This window comes from Pteropus vampyrus, unplaced genomic scaffold (genome assembly GCF_000151845.1).
Source record: "Pteropus vampyrus isolate Shadow unplaced genomic scaffold, Pvam_2.0 Scaffold297, whole genome shotgun sequence".
Classification (NCBI taxonomy): Eukaryota; Metazoa; Chordata; class Mammalia; order Chiroptera; family Pteropodidae; genus Pteropus; species Pteropus vampyrus.
In genome coordinates, this window is record NW_011889078.1 from 528,024 (window position 1) to 552,453 (window position 24,430).

Below are 24,430 nucleotides of genomic sequence, written 5' to 3' on the forward strand. Positions count from 1 at the left end.
TATGGCATGAAGATTCTCCCATTTCCCAGAAAAAATAAGTTTTGCCACAGATATGCACACTTTTCAGCAGAGAGTAACTGGTAGTCGATTTCATTTAAAAGAACCATCTATTGTCAAAAGTTCCTGAACACAATATATGATACAAAGGAGATCCAGGGAAGGATGTGACTTTTTCTTCTTCAAAATAGATTTTGCCCCTCTGAATTAGAAAACATATGCATCATTGACACCTTTTTGAAATTCAAATTAAAGTATGCTTTCATGCAATTTATGATTAGAAGATAAGTTAGAGGTCATCTTCCCCAGCTTCCTGTCTTGTTATAGAAATAAAAAATGAATTTTAAAAGGTGTAATTTGTTTCTTTCTAAGCCCTAAAATTTCTATCTGTGGTTCAGAAATCTATGGACTACATAGAATTCTTATTAAATAATTCTTTATTAAATTTTGGACCCCACAGCTTTTGTAACACTAAAGAATTTAAATTTATCTTATAGATAACTGGGAGCAGAGGTTTTAAAGATTTCAGAATATGTGGGTACAATGATAAAAGCAATTTGGGGGAAGATAAATCTAGAAGAGTTGTGTAGAGCAGATAGGAGATAGAAAAGCCTGAAATAAAAGATTTAACTTAGAAGTCTACAGTGCAGCTGATTTGAGGGTTAAAATGATAATAGAGATTTTAAAGGTGTTGAATTTAAGTCATGGTGGGACCTCTAGATAGATGTAGTCTATTGATTCATAAAGAGATTAAACTAAATTGTTGAGGGTTCAGGGTGGCCAATACGGATTTGGGAGTGCTAGCTAAAGTAACAGTTGAATTCATGGAAACGAATCATATCAGAAGGAGAAAATATTGAAAGATAAAATAAGAAAATCTTGGGAAAAGTGTATAGAGGTAGGGGACAGGAGAAAATTAACATTTGTTGAACTGGAATATATGCCAGCAATTTGGCTAAGAAATTAAATACTTATCTTACTTAGTGATCCCAATTGCACTCTAAAATATGCATCGTTGCCTTTTTACTCCTGAGTAGACTCAGAGACTCTAAGGTTGGCTTGGAGTTGGTATTTGGATCTATGTCTATTAAGCTTCAAAGTTCATGCCCTTTCCAGTAGTCCATCGAAATAAATGGAGGCAGGACATCAGAGAAACAAGGTCTCATTTGGAATATGGGCAGTAACGACATTTGTCTTTTCATCTGCTATATTCCCAGCACATAGAAATTGTCAAAAATAGTTGTTGAATGACTAAAAGATAATATATATTGCTTATTGAGGGCTGTATTAACATCCTGAGCCAAGATGCACTAAAGAGTTTTATATGCGTAATTGTGTTTAACCTCTCACAGCACTCCTGAAGAGACATGAGGTTATAATGCTTTCACAGTGACCCCGAATTCAATCCAGTTAGCCTGTCTCTAAATTTGGGTTTCTAATCTGTATTCTATAGAGAAAATCCCCCAATTTTTAGATAGAGACCACTGATGACTCCTGAGAAGAGATTCATTTATGATAAAAATAAAAATTTTATACCATAGGAAATAAACATAGAAGCCAAAAGGGAAAAAAAGTGAGGAATTTGCCAGAGAAAGAAAAGATAGAAATTAGATGTTTGCTAGAAGGAGAAGTAAGGTCCAGCTTGGTTTGTTTATATTGTTTTGTTGAGGGTGGGAAGCAGAGCTTGTTTTAAGTTAAAGGGTAATTTGTTGGTAGATGCCAAATGGAGTAAAGGCACTTGGGGTGGGGGGGTGCGAGGTGGACTCTCTCTGAAAGAAGCAAGAATCGTAAGAGTCAGGTAGATTAAAAAAAAAAATTCTTTCTCTGAACTTGCGAGAAAAAATTAGAGCTGGGAGAAAGAGAAACAAGTCAAACCAAAGGGACAAAGGAGTAAAAAATCTCAAGATGCTGAGGAAACATTCAGAATAGTTACTAGTAGTGCCAAATTTCTGCGTATGGAAAAACACTTTGGCACATTCTCAAGAGGCATACTGCTGTTAGCCACAGTTAGCTAAGAGTTTGAGGGCTCATGTGGGCCACACCCACACCCACTCATACCTTGTTGTGGAGATAGGGAATTTTTTTTACCCACTAGGGTACAGGGAATAATCCTGTTTAAACACTCAGAACCGGAAAGAGGGAGAAATGGATTAAATAAAATTTTTAAAATAAGATGTTTAGCTTTCATAAAATAATTAATATTTAACTACCTAATAATTTAGTAGCTCATCATGAGAAATTTGAATAAATGAGAAAACTTGGAATTCTCTGAATATTTTCTCCTAATTCCTTATTTATAATAGATTATATATAGTTTCAAGGTGTTTGTCTAATGTCTTATGACTATTCTTAAAATAAGGTTAATATTATCATCTCTGGGAACCTCCAGAACAGTGGAGTGAGTAGCTCAGTAAACCTTTATATAACTGGCCAAATTTTCCAAAACAAACATTTTAGGACTTTGGAAATTGGCCAAGAGCATACAATGAATTTTATTCAGGAAAAACTACTAAACCTTAGTAAGAACAATGGGAGTCTGTGGCCTTTTAGCCTGCTGCTATCCTCCCCTATCCCCTTAGCTCTGAGATAAGGTAGTTCTAGGGTGGAGAAGGCTGGGAAAAACCAGGAGCTTTACTGATAGAGGGAGCTGACTTGACTTGGAGCAGAACATGGAAAAAAACATATCCAGGGGTATTGTCAAAAACAATAGCAATCTCAGTGATAAACAATTATGGAAGGGCAGCATTACAGCTATCTTGAGGTTACAATACTAATTGGGATAATAAACAGACTGGTAGAACCACCAGAAATTTAATAGGGTGATACAGAGAAAGTTTCCACATATCCCTGGTGGCTGAAAGGGTACAAGTATGTACGAAGTTGTATACATACTCAGAAGAGACTGAGTCTTAGGCACCTACTCTTTACTGGGTTGAGTGTAAGACCTTGCACACACGGATAGTGAAAGCATCTGAGAGAAAGAAACCGCTTGAACCTAAGGGACACTTAGATCCATCAGCAAAAGATAGAAGCCTTATTGGCCCAAGGCGCTTAAACACCATCTCTGAACTATCATTGTCTGACCACTAATTTATGCTGTCCCAGAGGTTGGCCTCTAAGAAGCCAGGCTTAAAAATAAAAATTAAAAAAGGCAAACTAAAACTGAGCTGAGACATCAGAAGTTGCATACTTTGGCGGGTGGGAGGGGGATGGTGGAGAGACAGATTCTAGAGAACTTATCCTGGGAAGTTACTAAACAAAGAGCAAAAACAACAACCATGCTAGGAGGATGGATAAGGGTCAAAATACAGAGCTGCTACAATATATTAGTTAAAAACTCAGTTTTCAACAAGAACAACAAAAATGTATGGCATGAAAAAGAAAAAGGAAAGTGTGATACACATTCAAGATAAAAAGGTTTTCAATGAAGACTCTCTCTGGTGGGGTGGGGATGAGTAGGAGTTGACCAGGCAAGGGGGTGGGGTGAGAACAGTTTCAAGCAGTGTGAAAAGGCTGAGCGAGATTGTTCTCTTTTGGTAAAAGCAGTCGGCCCTTCTCCATGAATTAGTGTATCTTCAGATAAACCAGTATTTGGTTCCTTAAAAGAGGTCTAAACAAACAGTATGCAAAACATAATCACTTCTCATAGGTAGTCAAACTTAACATTTACTGGGTAATAGATGCCGAGGGGAGACAGATGGCTTTCTTATTCTCATTGTAGTACTTACTTTACACATATAATACAATCGCTGACCATATACTTCTCAAAATAGTCTCTATTCACTAAAGGCAAAGGTCATCTTTTTCTTAGGGATAATGAACATATTAAAAGAATTACTCATCCCAGTATTTTTCTCAGTCCTGTCCTCTTGCTCAGGCCAAAAGCAAGAGCAGTATTCTGGTGGTTCAGGATATAAAGAGACTGGTGGCAATTTTTATGCATCTGGGTGAGCTATTAATGTCATTATTTAAGAAATATTGCCTCTGTGACAATGACAGAGAATACATCCTCCCTAAAATATGCTTCTGTCATTTCTCTTATTCTGTCAGAATCAGAAGATGCTTCTATATCAAAAATGTTGATCTCTTGTATTAAATGTAGACTGCTGACCTGCCCATGTCATTTAATAGTACAATATATCACTCATGTAAATTCTGGACAACTCTACTGATAGTGTGTAGCATAAAAAGTAGGTGCCAATTCAGTGAAACTGGATTCTTTGAGGCATCGCTGATATTCTGGACAAAAGAAAGCGGCATGACTTTCAGTGGCCCGCTTTTTTCTGAACATTGACAGTTGCTTTCTTTTTCCTGTCCTTAGTGACACTGCATAGTAGGTTGTGTCAATAGCATTGCCACACAGAGGTCCTTCTGGCAGGGCTGCTCTGTAGCAGGAGATTCATGTTTGTTACAAATTGCTGGAATAGTTGGCAAGGCTGTTCCACAGGCAGAAATCATTCTCTGTACATAGTATTTTTACTGTTGCCTACTTCATTCTTAAACTTACTTCTTCCCTTGGCTTCTTTAATATTTCTCCATTTAATTCTACCTTTGAACATTCTTTTCCAATTTTCCTTTTATTCTGACTGAAGCTTCCAGATTGATACTTCTCAGGTTTGTGTCCTAAGATCATATTCTTTCTCATTCTATTCCCAAGGGTCTGTCATTCTATTCAACATATTATGGGCTTTTGACTTCCAAGTCTGTACTTTCTCAACTCCAGAATTCTTCCCTAAACTTCAGACACATATCTATATACCTTCAGGATATCTCAAACTTGGTGTTCCGTAGAAACTTCACATTCAACATGTTCAAACGTGAACTTACCCTAAGGCTATAATGATTTTAGATTAATAGTTCCATCAAGCATTCAAGCCAAAACCCAGAATTCATTCTAGACTCCTTTAAATTCCACATTCAATCGGTCACCAAGTCCCTTTGATTTCATCTATTAACATCTCTTATATGTATCTCTTAATCTACCTTCCTATTTACTACTGCTTTAGTTCAAGCCTTCATCATCCCACATGTGTTAATATAATAGTTTAGCTGGAGTTTTGGCCCACTCCTTTCTCCTGGCTTCATTCCAGACTCTGTCTTGCTGGCAGAGTTAACTTGTTGATGTTGCTTACTCCTCTGCTTAAAAAGTGTGAATGGTGTCCCGAGACTTGCACAGAATAAATTTCAAATCCTTTAGAATAAGAATAAGTAATAATACAAAATAGTGACTAACTATTGGGAAATCAACTATTTTTCCCCATCTCTCAAAGTGTAATATTATTTGTAGTCTTAACATACTTAATATAGTCAATTATCTCACAACACCTATAAAATTCTTCCAGTCATTACAATTTTTTGTTATACAGTAACAATAATACATAATTCATTGTCATCTTGCTATAAAGAAACACAGCCCACATTATCCACATTACCTACACCACACACCTAAAATCTATTAAATATTCTCTTCCCCAGGCTATAGAACTTCACTTCAGTTGCCTTTCTCTTTAGGAATTATTTTCCAGTCTTTATGTGTTTTTTGTAGTTCATTCAGAACCTTCTAGTTAGATAAAATAGAAACTAGAGCCATTATTCTAATACATCCCTGGCTTATACTGACTAAATCAGGAAGCTACATTGAGATTGCTGTTTGCAATATTCTTACTTATGCTTCCAAGTATCCTGTTTGGATTTGGTCATTTCTCTCTTTGAAAGTTTTCTTTTCTTTTTGAAACAAATGACATGCAAGACAGAAAGGGTTTCACTACACTTGAAAACATACTTTTATGGCTTCAGAACAGATAAAGCTAAATTCTAGACCATGAGAATTTTTCTGTGTTTTGAGCAGATACCTCTGCTCCTAATTGGCCTGAACACACTAGTGTGAACTATAAATTAAAATAATTCAGTCAGAGGGACACATATTTTGACAAGAATATTTATTTGTTATTATTGAAAAATACACAAAGGCAAAATGTTGCTTAGCTGCTGATTTTTCATAGTACAGCAGGGTATTGTAAGAAATGGGGAAATATACCTGCTATATATGGCAGTTTACATTTCTAAGGCATTTAGGCTGAAGAGTAGTAGGCGTGCCTAGGAGTATTTACTTGAGTTTAAATATACTGAGGCACACCAGGCAGGTAAAGGATTTGAAACTATAAAGTTAAATGCTCATGCATTTGTGACTTAAAATTAATTGTATATCCATTCCCCCATCCTCCATTGTTCATTTTTTCCACATGAGTTTTGGAGTTGTTCATAGAACACTGGTAATAATCTACTCTTCAAGAGTTTGCTTATAATGACAACACCGATGGGAGGCACAGAACAAAACTATTTCATGGACAGGTTCTGTAGACTCTTACCAAATTGAGGCTCCAGTAAGAAAAACATCAATTTGCAAAGGCACAGTGGAGACAGGTTTAATGCATTAAATATAACATGAATCATTCACAATAACAAGTTTAGTGTTTCAGGGAACTTTTGTTAATACAACACAGTTGGTCAAACAAAATACAAATGCTTCTGTTGATTTGTCTTGGCATCTCAGATACATCAACAGTGCTAACAGTTTAACAGCTTTGTTCTCATCTGACAGAAAATAATGGCAGTTCTGCAAGGCAAATGTTAAACCTGACCGTATGTATTTATTAATTCCACAGTGTTTTGACAGATTATAGGGGATGGAACTCAGAGGATGCTGACACGCTCACTAAGGGCTTTCATCTCTGTTTCTTCAGTCTCGGTACTGTCACTGTGACTAGCACTTGGGTTGATCAGGTATGTGGGGTACTGCAGCCCCTGCTCGCCTGCATACTGCTCCCACCTCAAGTCATCGCTTTCATGGGTGATGTAGCGTTCCCCGATTTTGCATTCCAGCTCACGTAAATCTAACCAGGTCTGATAATCCTATGAAGAAATTCCAAAATATTACCATAGAGACGATTAAAAGCTCATTAAAACACTGTTTCATATGTTGTCAGTTTCTCACAATTGATGAGTTACCCTTTTGCCTTGCACTCTAACAGTACTTTGTCTTCCATCAGGCACCCTGAAGTGACGGCATCAGCACCAAAGCCATCCTATTTGCCTCAACACTGCAAATGCACACTGTTTATATGGTGGGCAATAAATATTTGCAGGTGAGGAATTAGAAATGCTGGTATTCCTTTGAGATTAGTGACTACAAAGAATCCTTCAGTATTTCAGTGCCATTTTTGTAAACTTTAAGTTCAATGTGAAAATAATAATATTTAAAAGCAAACACTCATGCATATACTTTATATTTGCTATGCATTTGTTCCATGAATATTAGTCTAGGCTTTAAAAATATGATTACAAATGAATACAGTATATGACCAGATAGGTATCTACTTGGACATTTATTTATCAGGAGTGCACATATAGATGCATTTGAAAGCTGGTCCTTGGAGTTTTGTTATGACTCTTAGATTTTTTCATTTGTTTGTTTTTGGTTTTGTGTGTGCAAGTGTGTGTGTGTGTGTGTGTGTGTGTGTGTGTGTGTGTGTGTGTGTGTGTGGTGTTTCTCCCCTGTCAACTTTTCCCGGCAGGGAGGTTAAGAAACACTAAATTGTTATTAATCCAAATAAACTGATATTAGAATTATAGTTTAAAAATTAAAAAAAATATATTTTTACATACACTCTCAAGATCTTACAAATAATTAGAAGCTCATCTGACAGAAAATATCCAATAATTAATTTTTACCTGTAGCCAAGGGTGACTCAAAGTCTTATCCACACTATAGCGCTTTCTCATTTTTACTTGCAGCAAATTATTGATAAGATCAATGGCTGAAAAAAATTTAAATTATTGGTAAAAATAAATGACAAATATGAAACATATAATTCATTTATAGTTTATTTCACAGTTAATAACAATAACAAGCACTAAAACCTGAAGAAAATTTGTCTTGAGAATTCTAAAACCTTGGTTTTCATTTTATTTTCAGTGCTGAAAAATGAAACTGGAAACAATTGTGGATGAAGGAGTTTGAGTCTATTGTTAAGTGTGAGTATAATCTGAATTTCTCTTGGTTTAGTCTTTAAGATACATTTCTAAAGCAGAAATTTTATTTAAATATACATCATTTCAATATCTCTTACACTAATGGCAAGATAAAACTAATTTCAAAGAGAAAGCATTTACTAATTTTGTTATGTGTTTAAAGTTTGAACACACATAATGGGTTTCATAGTCTTGAATTAAAGGACATCTGGATATTATATTTAAAAGGAAAACTATAAAGCATAATATGGGCCAGGACTCATGATAAATTCGTAACCTAAAAACCAACGGTCCACCAGGAAAATACTTTTGTCTCTTTCAATGTTAAAAAAAAGAAAAAGTGAATTAATTCCTCAACTATCCCAAGCGCCAAGTCCTGAATCAGGTGACTTTGAGCATTGTTTGGTCTACATCAGCCTGTATGGACCTGAAAAAAACGGACTGTCACAACAGTTCAGAGGTCACCTGGAACAAAGATCACTTCATTCAATCAGAATGAATCAGAATCCCTCTCATTATCAGGCAAGAGAAATGACTGCTACAGTCTTTTGGTAATCCAGAACTGTGTCTCTCTGATACTAATATTCCAGTATTTGCCTGCATGCAAGGGCTGTAGAATCAAACACCTAAGAATTCTTTGATTGGAGAAAATAAACGTAATAGCACACATTTAAATGCTGTCTAGCCTATACACCCTTGCCTTAACTGGGATACCTTAGGAAACACAGTAGTTAGTACAATTTCAAATTCCAAACATGTGTTCTCATAGAGCTTTTGAAAGTATAGTTCTCTGGGTGAACTGTGTATTGGGCATGTGCTTTAAAACATCCATTCACATGATTTACTCACTGGTGAGTAAAGTGCACCTTCCATTCTTGCTGCTGTGAAGTCAGAGAGCAAAAATGGAGGTTGAGGGGTGAAGGGGGAGCATATGTGCTACTGTAAGCATGCCACAGCACTGCATTTCCCCAGACACTGCAGGGAATAAATACATGTTATTAATTCACTCATTCTGCTTTGAATTCTATAATTAGGAAGGTAGGAGTATAGTAACTCAACAAAAGGTCTGGTTTGTGCCCAAATGGGCCCCAACGGTGAACCATACAGCCTAATGGGGAGGGACGTACTGCCAGAGGAGAAAGTAGAAGTGTTTGAAGAAAACGGAATTTGTGAGGGTGAAAAAATTGTTCCACTGAATGAAGCATACAACCACAAGTCTGACTATAGGCACAGTACCCACGTGATCGGAATAAGCACAGCAAAGTAATGACAAGTACCTCCAAGAGAAAATAGTTTAGGATTTAAGGAGAGAATTAGAGGGAATATGTGCATGTGCGTGTATAAATATGTGTTTGTGTACAGTTGTGTATGTACAAATATATTTTCTGGCTCTTGTAGCAGAAAACAGAAATGATATACTATTAAATGTTGGAACCTGGAGTTAAGTGTTGGGAACCTGGTGCTACTGAGAAAATAGGTGCATCATTAGTGTTTGAGAGCTCCATTTACCTGTCATTGTTTCTGGAACTCTTAAAGCATCCTTTTTATTAATTAAGTCTCACACAATCCAGCATTAAATGTACTCTGTGAATGCCTTTCATTAAACACATTCTAAAAAGAAATTCTAAAGGTTTTTTTTTTTTTTTTACACTGTTCTCTTTATTGGCAGTGTTCCTCACCTGTATGTATCAATCACTCATTCATCTGTTCATTCACCAAATCTTCCCTAAGGAATTACTGTTGGCAATTATTGGCAGAATTAAAAAAAAAAAATCTGGGCCCCTGAAAAGCTCCCAATCTAGTTGCAAAGGCAAAACATACGTGTGCACGCACACATACAATGACAAAATGCACCATTTTAAATCTTTGCCATTTAATTAATATCTTACTCAAAGGAAAAAATATTTTCTTTAGTATTTCTGAAATATAACTAGTTAGGGTCCTAGCGACTATTTCCAGCAGTCTGATCTCTTTCTATGTCAATTGTATTGCATGATACTGATGACAAGAATTCTTGTCTCTTACATTGTGCCCAAAGTTGTCTTTTTATAATGTATCCACATTAATCCTACTTATGTTCTAGATGCAATGGAAAACTTGACTCTATTCTGTATGACAGCTCCTCAAATCTTGGTGACAGTGATTCACCTTAACCTCACCTTCAATTGTCCTCCAGATGCCCACATCTTCCTGTGCATCCTTATTTTAATATTCACTAGCTGTTTTTCAATGTCCCTGTTCATTAATGACCAGAATTTTCCTCATAATTAACTGCCAGCATAATTAACTTGTACACATAGACATTATTCATATGGCCTACGATTTAGGGTTTTCCTTTTGAAAAATGTTGCATTCTTATTTTTAGGTAGTCCTTATAACTCTGTGACAGTACTTATTATTTTAATCTCCATTTTATATAATAGGAAAAACTGAGGCTTCAAAAGTCATGTAGCTTGGTCGAAATCAGAAAGCATCTAGGTAACAGAGGTGAGGCTGAAACCTGGGGGCTGGCTCAAAGCCCATACTCTTAAACACTATGGCATACAGTAGACAGGCCATACCACTGACTTATTATTATTAACTAATGAGAATGCCAAAAATTAACTAAATTTAAAAATGTTTCCAATAATGAACATTAAATTCTTTTTAGTTATGTTTTTACCATACTTCTATGTATTTAAATGCATGAACACACACACACACACACACACACACACACATACACACACACATAGATATACACATATACGTATATATCCCTGCATGTAAATATATGTATATCTTTGTGACGTTAGCTCAAAATGTCAGCAAATACAATTCTCAATTGTATTTGAGAATTGTAATCTCTGGAAGAGATGTAATCTCTTCCTATCATAGGGATTATTTCTCTTGGTTTTTCACAACTTCCAAACTGACTAACCTATTTGCTATGCATTAATCAAGTTATTAGGAACCTTTTTTCAGAATAAGGCTTAAATACAGGGTCTCATGACTCTATCACAGATCATATTCCCAACTATCATGCCTATTAATTATTCTTTGAATAGGCTGACAGACAATCAACGTTTCCTCCTAGGACTTTCCCATCCAGTCCATATGTTATCACCTTCTCCAATTGTGGGAGACTTTTGCAAATGTTTTATTATGATCAAGGCACATCAGTCTTTGGTATTATACATTCTACCAGTCTGACAATCCTTTTTAAAAAGAAAATACAATTATTCTGGAATAATAGATTCTATATAAACTAATATTGAGTAATATTGACTTTTAGTCATTTGCTTCTAAATCCCAGGATTTGTTTTCTCAGTGTTTGCAAACTATTCGATCGTGAATTCTAGGATTTTGTCAAGGATAAATGTTGTTTTTCGTTGATTTCAGAATCCATCCTTCCTCCTTTTAGAAATTTAGAAACTCTGGCCTGTGTTAAGTATCCTGGCATCTAATTTTATCTACGATTAAAAAAAAAAAAAAGTACAATGGTTCTAAGAGCTTCTCTGTTAGCTTCTTCAATATGCAGCATGTCCAGTACGGTACCTCATGGTTGCCATTGAGTTTTCTCTTTTGATCTCTCCATTCCCCCCAGGTCCAGCTCCCCACAGAGACCGCCCATGTGTGTGTAAAGGATCCACTCCAAGGCAGTGGAGAGCCAGTAGCACAGGAGCAAAAGGACTAGTAAAACTGGAGTAGCCACAGCAGTCCCAGAAGCGAGCTGACAAACAAGTCCAAATGGGGTCTCAATTCCAGTTCCAAAAAGCAAATCAAGAGTCACAATTTGGATCTAGAGGGAATGTGGCAAGGCGTGCCTTTCAAACTGTGGCATTGGGAAGAGGGAAAGGGAATAACAATGGGAAAGACAGATACAAGATTGGGCCATTCTGCGAACTTCTCTGAAAAGTAAAGCAAAGGAGAATGGGAGCATGGTCTGGCAGTGGGAAACAGGAAGGAAAGGAGAGGACTGCAGCAGAATGGGAAGTCAGAAGGAAAAGTTGCATATGCTGGCACAGCAGCACAACAGGATGCTAGTGCCCAGGGGGAGGCGAGAGGAATGCAGAAGCTCTTGGTTCCCTGAGCTTCCCTTCACAAGGTTCTGGAGCCCATGAGGAAGGGATATTTGGAGAAGCAGAAAACAGCTCAGAAATTCCTGGTACCCTGTACATCCTTCCACAGATATAGCAAAATGTATATATCCAAATACTTCCCTTTCGTGAGGTGAGGATTATTGCAGCACAGTGCTGGTTTCTTTGCAGTTTGGGGCACGAAGCAGATGTCATTTTAAACAGTTGGGATTGGACTAGGGCCAAAGTGTGTAGAAAATGAGAATTTTCTATTCACTTGGGTTATACTTTTTGTTTCACACCCTCCTCCCCTTATTCTCTCAGTTTGAATACTTTCGCCCCCTCTCTCCCTGAAGAAAATAGGAGCAAAATAGGCAGTGGCTGGTTCCTCTTTTCTCTTTGCAGAAAATATGATGGCAACTTTTTCATAGAATGGTAGAATTATTTTCTGATTGTACCTGCCCATTTAGTCTGAGAGTTAGCCTTTTTAATATTATTCTGAGAGTTCTGTCTGTTCTGTTATTCATCCTTAAACTCAATCCCTTCATTTCATATTATTTATAAATAGTTTTAAGCCCAAGCTCTCTAAACACTTCGGATGTTCAATGTGGTTAGTCTTTGTTTTTTTTCCTTCTTATTGAACTGTATGGTTCAAATTTTTCATTTTTAAAGAATCCTGTATCCTTCATGAGCAAAGAATTTTGTGCTTTCTAAAATATCTCCAGCCATGGATGGATCCACACTAATGTTTCCTATAAATTAAGAAGAAAAGAAAATCTGTTTTTTGAAGTTTAATGTTTCTTTTTTTGCTACAGTAAATTCTTGGCTAACACAGTTACTTTCTCCCTAACTTCCTGTATAGAAATTTTTCTCATTGCCCCCTCAGTTGAGAGACTGAAATGTCAGAAAAGTGAAGAGAAAATTTTATCAGATGTTCTCTTTTACCAAAATGAGTCCTTCAGCAGATGTTGGGATAGCTGAAGTTCTGTGTAGCCTGTTTGCCAGATACACAAGTATATCTGAACGAAACTAAAATTAAAAGGTATATGCAGGCGCTAAAGGGCTTTATGTTTTAATATGAAATGTTCCATCAGAGTGTCAATTGTATGGATTCCACTTTCTTCTGGTATCAAAATACTGAATTATCATTGAAACTGTGGAAGTACCATGTGTATGGATACAACAGATTCTGTATCTGTAGAAGATTCGTTTGCATGTGTCATTGCTATGGCTAAAATGAATGACATCCAAAGCTTGGAGAAAATCCTCCAACAAGAAGAGAAGTGGACATATCTGAATACATATAGGTCCCTTAGGTCACACCTCTCAGTCATCTTCCAATTCTCATCTTTTACTATTTGAGTACATGCCTGGCTACCCCCATTTTCCCCATTGAATTTTAGCTCCTTTAAGGTCACACAGATTGTGTATTCATTTTTGCATGTAAGTTTCATAAATATTTAAAATAAAATTTATCATTTAATGCATTAGAAAAATGCTTGCTAAATAGCATCTGGTAGACTGAATACATTAGAAATTTAAATAGCCATTTTCCCTGCTTAAAGTTTTGATATCCACATTAGGTGCACATGGTTTGTATATTTTGGCTAAAAATATTCCTGGATGTTATCACAACTCTACAAAATGTAAAAGATCATAGCATCAGTGACTTCTATGAGAATATCAGAATAAAGCTGAGAGTATCTGCAATACAGATCATGTTTGCTTTATAATGTTTATTTTACAGAGGAGAAATTACCTGTGAAACCCCCTAAGGCTAACCTGTTTTGTCGAAACACAGTACTTTTTATTTTTCCATACTGTCTTGTGTCCACACATGAATTATCCAGGGACAAATTTTCCAATTAGAAAGCAGATTAAGAACTATTGCTCTAGTGAAGAAGCCATCATCTGTCAACTACTGAGCTCCCTGCTTTCTATTTTCTTCCCTTTCCATTCTACCTCACTGCCCATCACAGTATGGTGCCCAGTACTTTTGTCGTTGGTAAGTTGTATGTTTATTTTAAAAATCGTTTCACAACCCTTCACATTCCAGCTCTCAACCTAGCAAGCAGTTGCCCGGCAACACTAATTGGGACGCTCTTCTCGGGGTCTGAAACCAGAGGCTGCCTGCAGCAAACAAGGCCACTGGACATCATCGTCTCAGTAGTTCCTGAGCCAATTCCTACCAGCCAATGAAATGCAAGACCTTTAGAGACTCAAGTTGATGTCTTTTCAGTTCTTCCCTCAGTAGGAAGTTGTTCTGCCAACGGTTACTCTCCTTTGCTTTACATTCAATTTCATTGCCTTCTAGAGACCAGCAACACAATTCTGGAAATCCTGAATTGTTTAAAAACTGCATATAGCAGCTCCCAACCAATGCCAAATTGATTCAAAATTTAAAGTAAAAATCAAAATATATTTATATTATTCTAATGATGTTCGGGGTGGATTTTTCTTTCATTTTCACTGCACACTGATGTCATTTGAAGAGGTTTTTGTTTTTAAATGCTGATACTCAAGCCAAAGGTTAAGCGAAAATCTTTAGGGAAGGTATTGGTACTTTTAGAATTGCCTCAGGTGTTTCTAATATGTGCAGTTAGGGTTGAGAATGACTGTGCTAAGCAGTACTCTTCAAACTTTTACAGGCATATGGATAATGCCAGGATCTTAAAGTGAAGATTCTGATTCAGTAGTTCAGAGGTGGATCTGAGTGTCTGTATTTTACTGCATCTCAAATGGAGTCTTAGACTACATTTTGGACAGCAAGGGGCTAGGGCTTTGAGAATACTGAATGTCACTAATAACTGATTTAATAGTGCCCAAAGGGCCCCTGAGTAGATGGATGTAAACAAAGAGAAAGGTATCTAATCATAGAAAAAGGTATCTGTCCTCAGCCCCATCTTGTTTAGTATTCTGGAATGGAGACATAGAAGGGTTTCAGGATAGCTTCTGCTCAGAAGATGGCAACAGAAAGAAAGAGCAAACAAGTTCCATTTCACAAATAAGTTCCAAAACAACTATGGTCTGGAGCTATGGGACATACTGGTAAGATAGCACTTAACAGGAACAAATTAAACTAAGCCCTCTTTTTAGGCCCCACTTCCCCATCCCTTGATAGAGGTCTAAATATTAAACTGGAAAACCTGGCTTATCAACAACATGCATGAGGAATAACTCAGCGTTCTAAATCCATAGTAAACTCAACATGAATCTACTTATTGTCCCCAAATCAATTGTCATTTTATCTCACGCTGAAAGAAATGTGTTCTCTATAATGAGGAGAGTAGTGACATTACTCTTAGACTCATTGAACCTTGAGTCTGAGTAGTTTTGAGGTTTGATTAAAAAAAAAAAAAACAGCAAAAAACATAAGCAAAGAAGGGAGTGTTTGAACCACAGTGAACAAGAGGCTGAAGGAAAAACTGCCCAGAAAAAGAGAAGGCTCAGAATGATATGATGGTGATATGATGGCTGCTTTTAAACCTCTGAGATAAGCATTTATTTGGAAAAAGGATTGGGCTAGTTCTACCAGTGAGTATAAACAGAGACATTTTGCTCATTGTGCTAGGTTCAAGTAAGGAGAAACAGGGCTCTTCATGAAACTGTGTATTTTCTATTGCTGGAGCAATTTAAGAATATTCTGTTTAACAGGTCGGTGGATTGGTAACGTGAAGCAGTATAGGGATTAGATAAGATTTTTAACATCCTGTAGTTTGAAATATTATTCTGTGTTGTCATTGTGGAAGAAAGCAAACGTACAGAATGTTTAAACTTTGTTGTTCCTCTACCCTGACATCTCTACGTATATTCAGATGTCATATTTGAACTCAACTATGCTATATCTTCAGAAATGAAATTTATAATTTTATAATTTTATAATTTCAATTTGGGGGGTAAATAAACAGCCAATTTTTGAGCACTTATAATGCCAATGTTCTTGCTAAACTTCTTTTGATCAGTTTCTCTCTACAAATTATTTGTTAGAGAAAAATCTCAATTATATTTTATTTGCAATCAAAATAAACAATTATATGTTCCCCGTGGGGTATCTTTTCAGATATTTATTCATTTGGATTCTGAAATATGTAATATACATATATACATATATATTTAAAAATTCATTCTACTACTAGATATTATTTAAATCATTGTATGTCTTTGGCTCATAATTTTAAAGTTCCTTATCATTGAACAAAATGCACGTTTTTTTAAAAATTAAGCACAAATAATTCCTGAATTTCAAGTAGAGATCTTTCAAAATACTAAACCCTGGTGAAAGTTCTGACACACATAATTCACTTTAGTTTATCAACTGTGATAGAATTTCCTGGCACCCCGTCAAGCATTTTTAAGCAGTTCACTGGCTAGTCCCCTCGAATCTCCTCCATGCTGTTATGTCTGACAGTGGTGCTAATATGTTGACAAATCAATCTATTCATTAATATTCAGCAGGCTTGCTAGATGTGCAAGCCTCATAAGCTGTTACAAACACAGTTTAATTATTAAAATGACAATTGTCTTTCTTTTGTTTCTCATACTATTGGATTTCTGGGTTTCAGCTACCCGAGACTTATTTTCAATGAGGTTATTTTCTGTTTTGAACAATATGGAGTGAAAGAGGGACCTACAGCTGGTTTCTTTTCATGGCAAAGTGCTACTTCCAACTTAAGTGTTTAGTGTTCTGGAACACTGTTGGATTTTGAAAACATACGATGTGGTAATGGTGCTAGGCTTTTATTTAGCTTTGCTTTGTGTTTGTTCTGGCTGTATTTTTCATCTCCAATTTCTGGGGGAAAAACACATTTGTGACCAATTTTATTTGAATTTACCGCATTGAATGGCAAAACTGCTTTCAAAACAAAATTTAGATGCTTTGATAAATTTCTTGGTATATTATCATAGCCATTCTATGCCTAAAGATGCCATATATTCTATACTGTACATAAATGTCAGCAAAAGATTAAGACCAACTAGAAGAATAACTTATAAGCTGTGCTGATCAGGGAAAAGAAATAAAAAAGAGACAGAAATACTACTATTGAGACTGTGGAAGCATATGAGTGGAAAAAAAAAAAACCCTATGTCACTGGTGCACCATCACAATCTGTAACTCTGAACTAAAGACAAGCTACAGGATTAATGCAAGGGCATTTTCTTTCTTTTCCCTTTTTTATACATGGTATGTCAAGGCTTCATGTCTGATCTTAATTCTTGATAATACAAACTAACCATGTGGCTCTGAAGCTGAGCGGTAACATCACAGCAGGTGACTTGAGAATAGGTGCTTCTTCAGACTTCACCTGTGAACACAGAAAATGATCTCTGTCTGCAGGGGTCGGGGCTCATTGTGAGACAATTTCCGAGGTTGCCTCTGTGTTGATTACTGCCTGCTTGCCTCCCTAATGGCATATAAAGGAATATCAAAACTCAGAAGGAAAAAACAGTAATTTCTCGGGTGATCTTCATGGTCTATTACTAACCTTCCTCAAATTTACCATGCATCTCTAACTGAACACATCAATTCAATTTGATGATGGAAATGAACTTTTATTCTAACAAATGCTTTCTCATCTCTGTAGATTTGTCATCATTCTCCTAGTAAGATGACTTGCACTGAAGCAAATTACATGTCACTTTACCAGCTATACAATCCACATCACTTGGTTATCTGTGCCACTTCCTTTCTTCCTCTAAGGATAAGCTCTTGGGAAAACAAGAGCTGTATAATAAAGTCATACATAAAAAAGAAAATTTAAGAGATGTATTATGATCTTGAGCAACTAAAGGAATGTAGGAAAAGAGAATTCATTTGACTTTCCCACTTGAAAAATCTCCTTTGTGTGCACATAGATAGGTTTAAAGATTTAAGATTACACCATCTTCATCTGCTCAGGCGCGCTGCAAGGATCGGTGTTATAGAAAAGGAAATATAACCCGCTAGCTCTTCAGTGAATAAAATTCATGTATAGAATACTATATTTCTTAATTGTATGTTTAAAATTCTAGACAACTTTTAGACTAGGCATGAAAGAATTAGTTATACAAAAGGTTGTACTCCATTTATTCCTGGAGCCTTCTTTCTCTCCATGCACTTTTGATCATTTTTATTACTTTCTTAATAAAAGCATCATGTACCTGGTAAAAGGATCGAAACAATCAGTAAGAAGAGTTCAAAATAAAAAATAAAAAGATCTCAACTCATTATTAGACCCACTCTCCAGGGATGACCTCTTTTAATTATTTAAAAACATTTCTTGTGATTATCTCTATACCTTTAAATAATAAACACAGTATCTTTTATGTTTGATTCAGTGACTTTAAACCAGTGCTGCTCAAAGAGTGGTTCGTGGATCAGTATCAGCATGTTAACTGCTTATTGGTTCACGATGAAATAAGTAAAGAAAGTGAGAGTAAGTCTTTGGAAATTTTTATAGCATTGTGACATTGCTGTAACATTTTTATTATATTTTATTATATGTTTGAAAATTAAAATAAAATAAAGCTGGTCCTTTATCACAGATAGTTTGAAAAGAACCACCTTAAAAAAAAAAAACTGATTCCCTCTCATTAAGAAAAATGAATCATTTCATTTCAGTTTTCTCTATCTTATTGTCCTCCTCCTTCTTCCAAGTTAGTTATATTAATGTAGTGGCCACCCTTGTAACTTAGAACAATGCCTGGCACACAATATAGGATATATATATGTGTGTGTGTGTGTGTACACACACACACACGCTAATATTTACTAAAAAGTATTAACTCATGATTAAATCATGTATTAAATCTTACAGGCGAATGTGTATAACTCAATCCATTCACCTGGGAAGAACCCCATGTGAACTCTGGAAGTTAGGACTCATAAAGCTCTCCTCACCAATTCTCTGACCACTCCCGTTTCCCTGTGTCGTAAAAGGTTCATTATCTACATTCTTTTGCATAATGAGAATGAAGGCAGACATGCTGAAAGTTATCTAAAATTTGAAATTAATAAGCATCCATTACTTGAGTTATTATAATTTGTCAGGCACTGGGCTAGCACTTCATGTAAGTTTTCTGACAAAAAGCCTGTTTTGTAGAAGAAACTGTTTGAAATTTTTGGTTCAGTATACTTCAAGGTAGTATGAAAAGGGAAAGGGTCTAATGGGATAGCTGGAAGAGGCAGAGAAATACGGTCCAGTATGGGTATGAACAAAGTTATTTACATTTTTAAAATTAAAATTATTGTTGCCTATGGCCGATACAATTTTGTGATAAGTTTATTTATAATAGATAGTATTTAGGTCTACAATTCCACTATCACATTGTATGATTTAATAGAGGAACTTCCCATGTCTGTGAAATTGCATCTGCTTAACCTGCATCTTATTAGCTAATTACAAATGTTAAGTATATTTTAGAGTAGATTATTATTATTATTATGACACATTACTGGGGCTACATGTATAAACAGTTTATGCAGTTATATACAATCCTAAACAAAATGTTAAGCTATGCTTTGCTTATGAAAAACTTTATTTACTTTTAAAAATTCAATGATTCATAAGTTTAAAAATAAAATAAAATTAACAAGCAATATGTGGAATAACAAATATAACTATTATTAACTGAAGAACTATAGGAGTATAACACATATTCTCCCATAGCCTATAACCTATAACGTCAAATTTCTAAATCTATGCCTGTTCAAAGGAGAATTTTCAAGTGTTAAAAGGATTCTCTTTTTCTGCATTTCTTTAATTGCTCAAAATCATGACACATATGTTAGTTACCTCTTTATTGTTCAACTTTTTGTATTTCCTGGAGTTTATATATTTTTTCTTCTTTCTGTTTGACAAAAGCAGCATGTGCTTCTTTTTCTTTCCTTACTATTTTCATGGCAATCTCTATTGAATACATTCAACATTTGGAACAAATTACATGCTCTGACATTAAATATCTGATAAAGAAGATGATGTGAATGCAAAAAAAAAAGTGTTACTAATGAGAGAGGAATTTTGTAATTTATCTATTTGAATACTAAGAATTCAGTTTAATTTTTTTAGAGCACGTTCAGCTGTCAGGTCTTCCAGAGGTTCCTAAATTTAACTTTAAATAATTCCTTCCTAATGAACCAAGGCCCTCGAGCAGTGTTTTTCAAAGTGTGATCCATGTACTTCTTACATTTCCAGCTCAAGACGGCAGTTTATGAGAGTAGAGCCTGGGAATCTCTATTTTAAACTAGTTCCTCCAAAGTTTAAAAACACTTGCTATAGATCAAGAGCTAGACATGACTGGTTGTTTAAAATGAGCCATAATTAAGGAGGTTCTTTGGCAAAATTATTAGGAATCTTCTATCTTGCAAACATGCCTATATTCTGACTATTAGCTAGTTTTTCCATTTCCTATTACTAAGCTCTACACCCCGGTACCTACTTCTTAAGTCATTCTTAAGTCATAGACTGAGTCTTGGTTGCAATTTTGTTTGTTTTTGTTTTTGTTTTTGCAATGTCCATCAGGGATTTACGCTTATGATGTACTAGATGGAACAAACATAAAGGATAAAATGGCCTCTCTTTCAAGGAACTGAGAAAGATCACAGGATGGATATGCTGAGGGATAAGCTTAGCCTAGTATGAGATAAAACTGGACGTGAGAGTGAGGCCCTGTTTAATTACTGAAGGGAAGTAATGAATAAATCGGATGATGTCAAATGAACATCTAGATAAGTTACAATGATGAAATGATACAAAGTGAGACACATGACACTACCTGAGAATGAACTGGAATGTTCCTAAACTTCCCCTCCATGATTACCTAGTCTCCTCTTATGCACTTATCTGTAATCATATAATTCATTTCAGAGTGTTTTATTGTACACATTCATTCTTATTTAGTTATATATGTATAACTATATATAATGTAAGTACTTAGTTTTCTATAACTACATATAACTAATGAAATATGTGTTAAGTTGCATATGTAAGCTTATATAATTGTAGTTATATGTGTGTGTGGTGTATATAACTAAATGCAAATATACAGATAGACATATAGATCACATAACTAAATGCAAATATACAGATAGACATATAGATCACATAAAGTAATGGGGAAATATAAAATGTTCAATATATTTAAGCTAATATAGTAATGTCAATCTATTTGTTGATCCCTTTCCTGTGCAATCTCATTTAATACTTAAAATAACCCAGTAAGTTAGGAATTTGTATCACCATATTTCAGACAAGAAAACTGAGACTTAAGAGAATAAGGAACTTGGATGAGGTCCCCCAGACTCTAAGTGGAAGAGCTCTCAACTCAGGTCTTTATCACAACATGATCCCGTTTTCCTGTATTTTTAGACATTATTAAAAATTGTGTGGTTACTCTAGTTCTAAGCTAGTGAAGGCATATTACAACTTTAATATGATAGTATGGCTAATTTCACTAGAAGGTTAATCAAGAGACTATAAAAGCAGTAGATAAGAGCATCTACCTTGGAGCCAGCTGACAGGATTTGTACCTGGGCCCAAACCAGAGCAAGCTACTTAACCCTCTATGACTACATTGCCTCCTCTTTAAAATGGGAACAATAATAATATCTACTCAAAGGTTGGGGAGGATTAAATGAGTTCATATATGCAGTGTTTAAAGCAGTGCTTGGCTACAGTGCAAATGTAGAAGTGTTAGCTTTTATTATTTTCTTTAAAAATTTCATTTTACTATTTCCATTTTTACATATAACATTTGCTAAGTTAAATTTTCCTCAAATTTTCTTTCAATTTGCAAATCATACCTTTATTCACAAAACACCCCCCCAGCCCCAAAACCTATTTTTATAATGGATATCTGTTAATGCTTGGGGGTTTGTTTTTAGCTTAGTATCTTTTCCCTGCAGGAGCTTCCTGTCTCTAACCTGGAGGGGCTCTCCATCTTCCACATGGCCAGTCAGAACTAGGCTCCGTGGTGACTGCATGATTGTTCCTAGTGTATTACAGGATTGAAGCATAGCCATTTCCGAGACTCTATAGCTACTGAGAGATGCTCTTCCATTCAGAGATCATGTATAATTAGTAGCATGTAAGCCTGGAGTTGCTGGGGGATCACTCTCAACCACGTGGAGGATCTACCTAAGAAGGAAGCCATCATAAAATAAAGCTGAACTGAGAGATGGAGAAATGTGACACTTTTCTCCCTCTCTCAGTCGACAGGATCCAGATGAATGAGGTTCACCTTTTGGACTTTCTCGTTGTGTGAGTCAATAAATTATCTTCTGTCTGAGTTATTTAGAGATAGATTTCTATTATTTGCACACACGAGTCCTGATTAATTCAGTGATAAACTATTAGTAAGCATATCTCCAGAATGCCAGTACTAGGCTTATTATACTATCATAGAAAAATAATTCATGAGTTTAAAATATTCCCTATAGGTTCCCAAATATCAAGTCATAAGAAATAAGCACCCTTCAGTGTGCAACAATGCACGGTATAAAGAATGAAGACAAACTATTTCAAGTCCAAGCCCTACCACTGTGTGACCTTAGGTAAGTCACTTAACCTTTCTTGTTTCTAACACAGAGACTAAAACAAGTTACTTATTAGGGGATTGTTGTGAGGATCAAATGGCACAATGACAGCTCAAGCGCTCCAATATATTGTATTATGTTGTATCAAGTCCATGCCTACACTAAGGGAAAAATATGATAAAGGAATTTTTTTCATTCTGACACATTTAGGTATGCTACAAAGACCTTACGGCTTTCTTTTTTCTTTTTATGCCAACGACAGAAAAAAAAAAATACAAGTGTCCTGAAGAACACTTAGGAAATATCTGTATGCATATAATTTCTAAAATTATACAATCAATTCTTGGTTTTCCGCCAGAGCAATTGCTTAACTGTGTTCCGCTGTTCTCTTAAATCCAAATCCTTGGCTCACCCCACACCTGCCTTTATAGATGCTTTCCACATTCTTTATCTCTTTCAGTCTCTATTATCACCTCATTATGTAGGCAGAAATCATTACTCTGTTTTACAGATGAGGAACGGAAGCTCAAGAAGGGTAAGCGATGGCTAATTAGAATAGCGGATAGGACTATATCTCAAACTGCTTGACTGTTGAGCTTTACCTTTGATTGAGGTGCCTAAATTTTAATTTCCATTTATCTGGATTCTTCATGGTTCTGGTGTGGTTTAAAGAGTCCCAAGGTTGAAAATTTATCAATATCATTTGTGATCATCTTTGCTAGATACTAGTTTGCTTGTGTATTTATCAAATCCTCCATGTTTAAAATTATTTGGTACCAGCAGCTCCTGTTATAACTTCTAATCAGGAAATTATTTGTTCTCAACAAGACAGTGGGTTAGAATCCAGGCCTGTATCTACTTCAGCTGGTATTATGACATAATTTAACTAACTTTTATGTTCAAGTATTAGCTCTGTTCATACACTAGCACAGGTAGCTCATTTGCCATTCACAGCCCCGATTTGCAAATAATACAACTCCTGTGACTGAAAGGCAAGAATGAATCAGATGAAGATACTGAGAAGAGAGGCTAGTTAATTCCCAAACTGATACTTGAGTCATTCAGAAAAGTGAGGGTTCTACCCGAGCTGGTCTCTACATCACTTTTTCCGAGTGGTAGGAAATTTTTAGTGCTTAGACATAGCTATAGGCAAGTAAAATGTATACTTCCTGATCGAATATATGTGGCTTTTGAATTATATGATGTAATTCCCTCTTTCTGAAATGCTCTCTTCCTTTCCATTCTTTTGTGAAGGGCTGAAGTTTCATCTCCTCTGAAAATGCAATTCTGACTAGTCAAGTCCACAGTGAATTTTCCTCCTCTGATCTTGGATACACTGATTTTATACCTAGCTAACAGTTCTGGTAAATAAGTGACCATTTTCCCAAATTCATGTAACTCATCTCCTCAATAAGCTTTGAAGTTCTTTGAAGGATATTTTATGTTTTGTCCTTTACTTTCATGTCACTTACGATGTAGGTATATTATTATTTCTCAACAACAGTTTCTTGAGCTATGGATATCTGTTTCTGGTCTTTATTACCAGTGATAATTTAACATTCATTTCTGACCTAAATAGTTTTTATCTACATACAAGGCTAGCACATTTACATGATACCAGAGGATACCATTTGTTCCACTACTTCAAGAAAAAAATTTTTAAAGCAAAGGTTATTTTCCTAACATCCTGCTCCTGTATAGCAGGAAAACATCTGGCTTCAGAGATATTCCAGATTTGCACCGTAGTGACGACATCAAGTTATTTTATTGGATTTCTAGATTGAAATTATCAGATATAATGGTTAATCGTATTTAGAGGTAACGTTTCCTAACA

At 35.6% G+C, this 24,430-nt stretch overlaps 1 protein-coding gene across 2 annotated transcripts in view; it reads right to left on the reverse strand.

The window, feature by feature from the left end:
* Positions 1 to 5,919: 5,919 nt before the first annotated feature.
* Positions 5,920 to 24,430, reverse strand: part of PRKD1 (protein kinase D1) — a 162,837-nt gene continuing 144,326 nt past the window's right edge. The window contains exons 17-18 of one of the 2 annotated variants that reach the window (XM_023521146.1): positions 7,729 to 7,814; positions 5,920 to 6,909 (exon numbers count right to left, since the gene is read on the reverse strand). In XM_023521146.1, coding sequence (XP_023376914.1) covers positions 6,691 to 6,909; positions 7,729 to 7,814 — 305 coding nt within the window. In that variant the 3' untranslated portion in view covers positions 5,920 to 6,690. The remainder of the gene's footprint in view (positions 6,910 to 7,728; positions 7,815 to 24,430) is intronic. The other variant, XM_023521147.1, reaches the window with a different exon arrangement.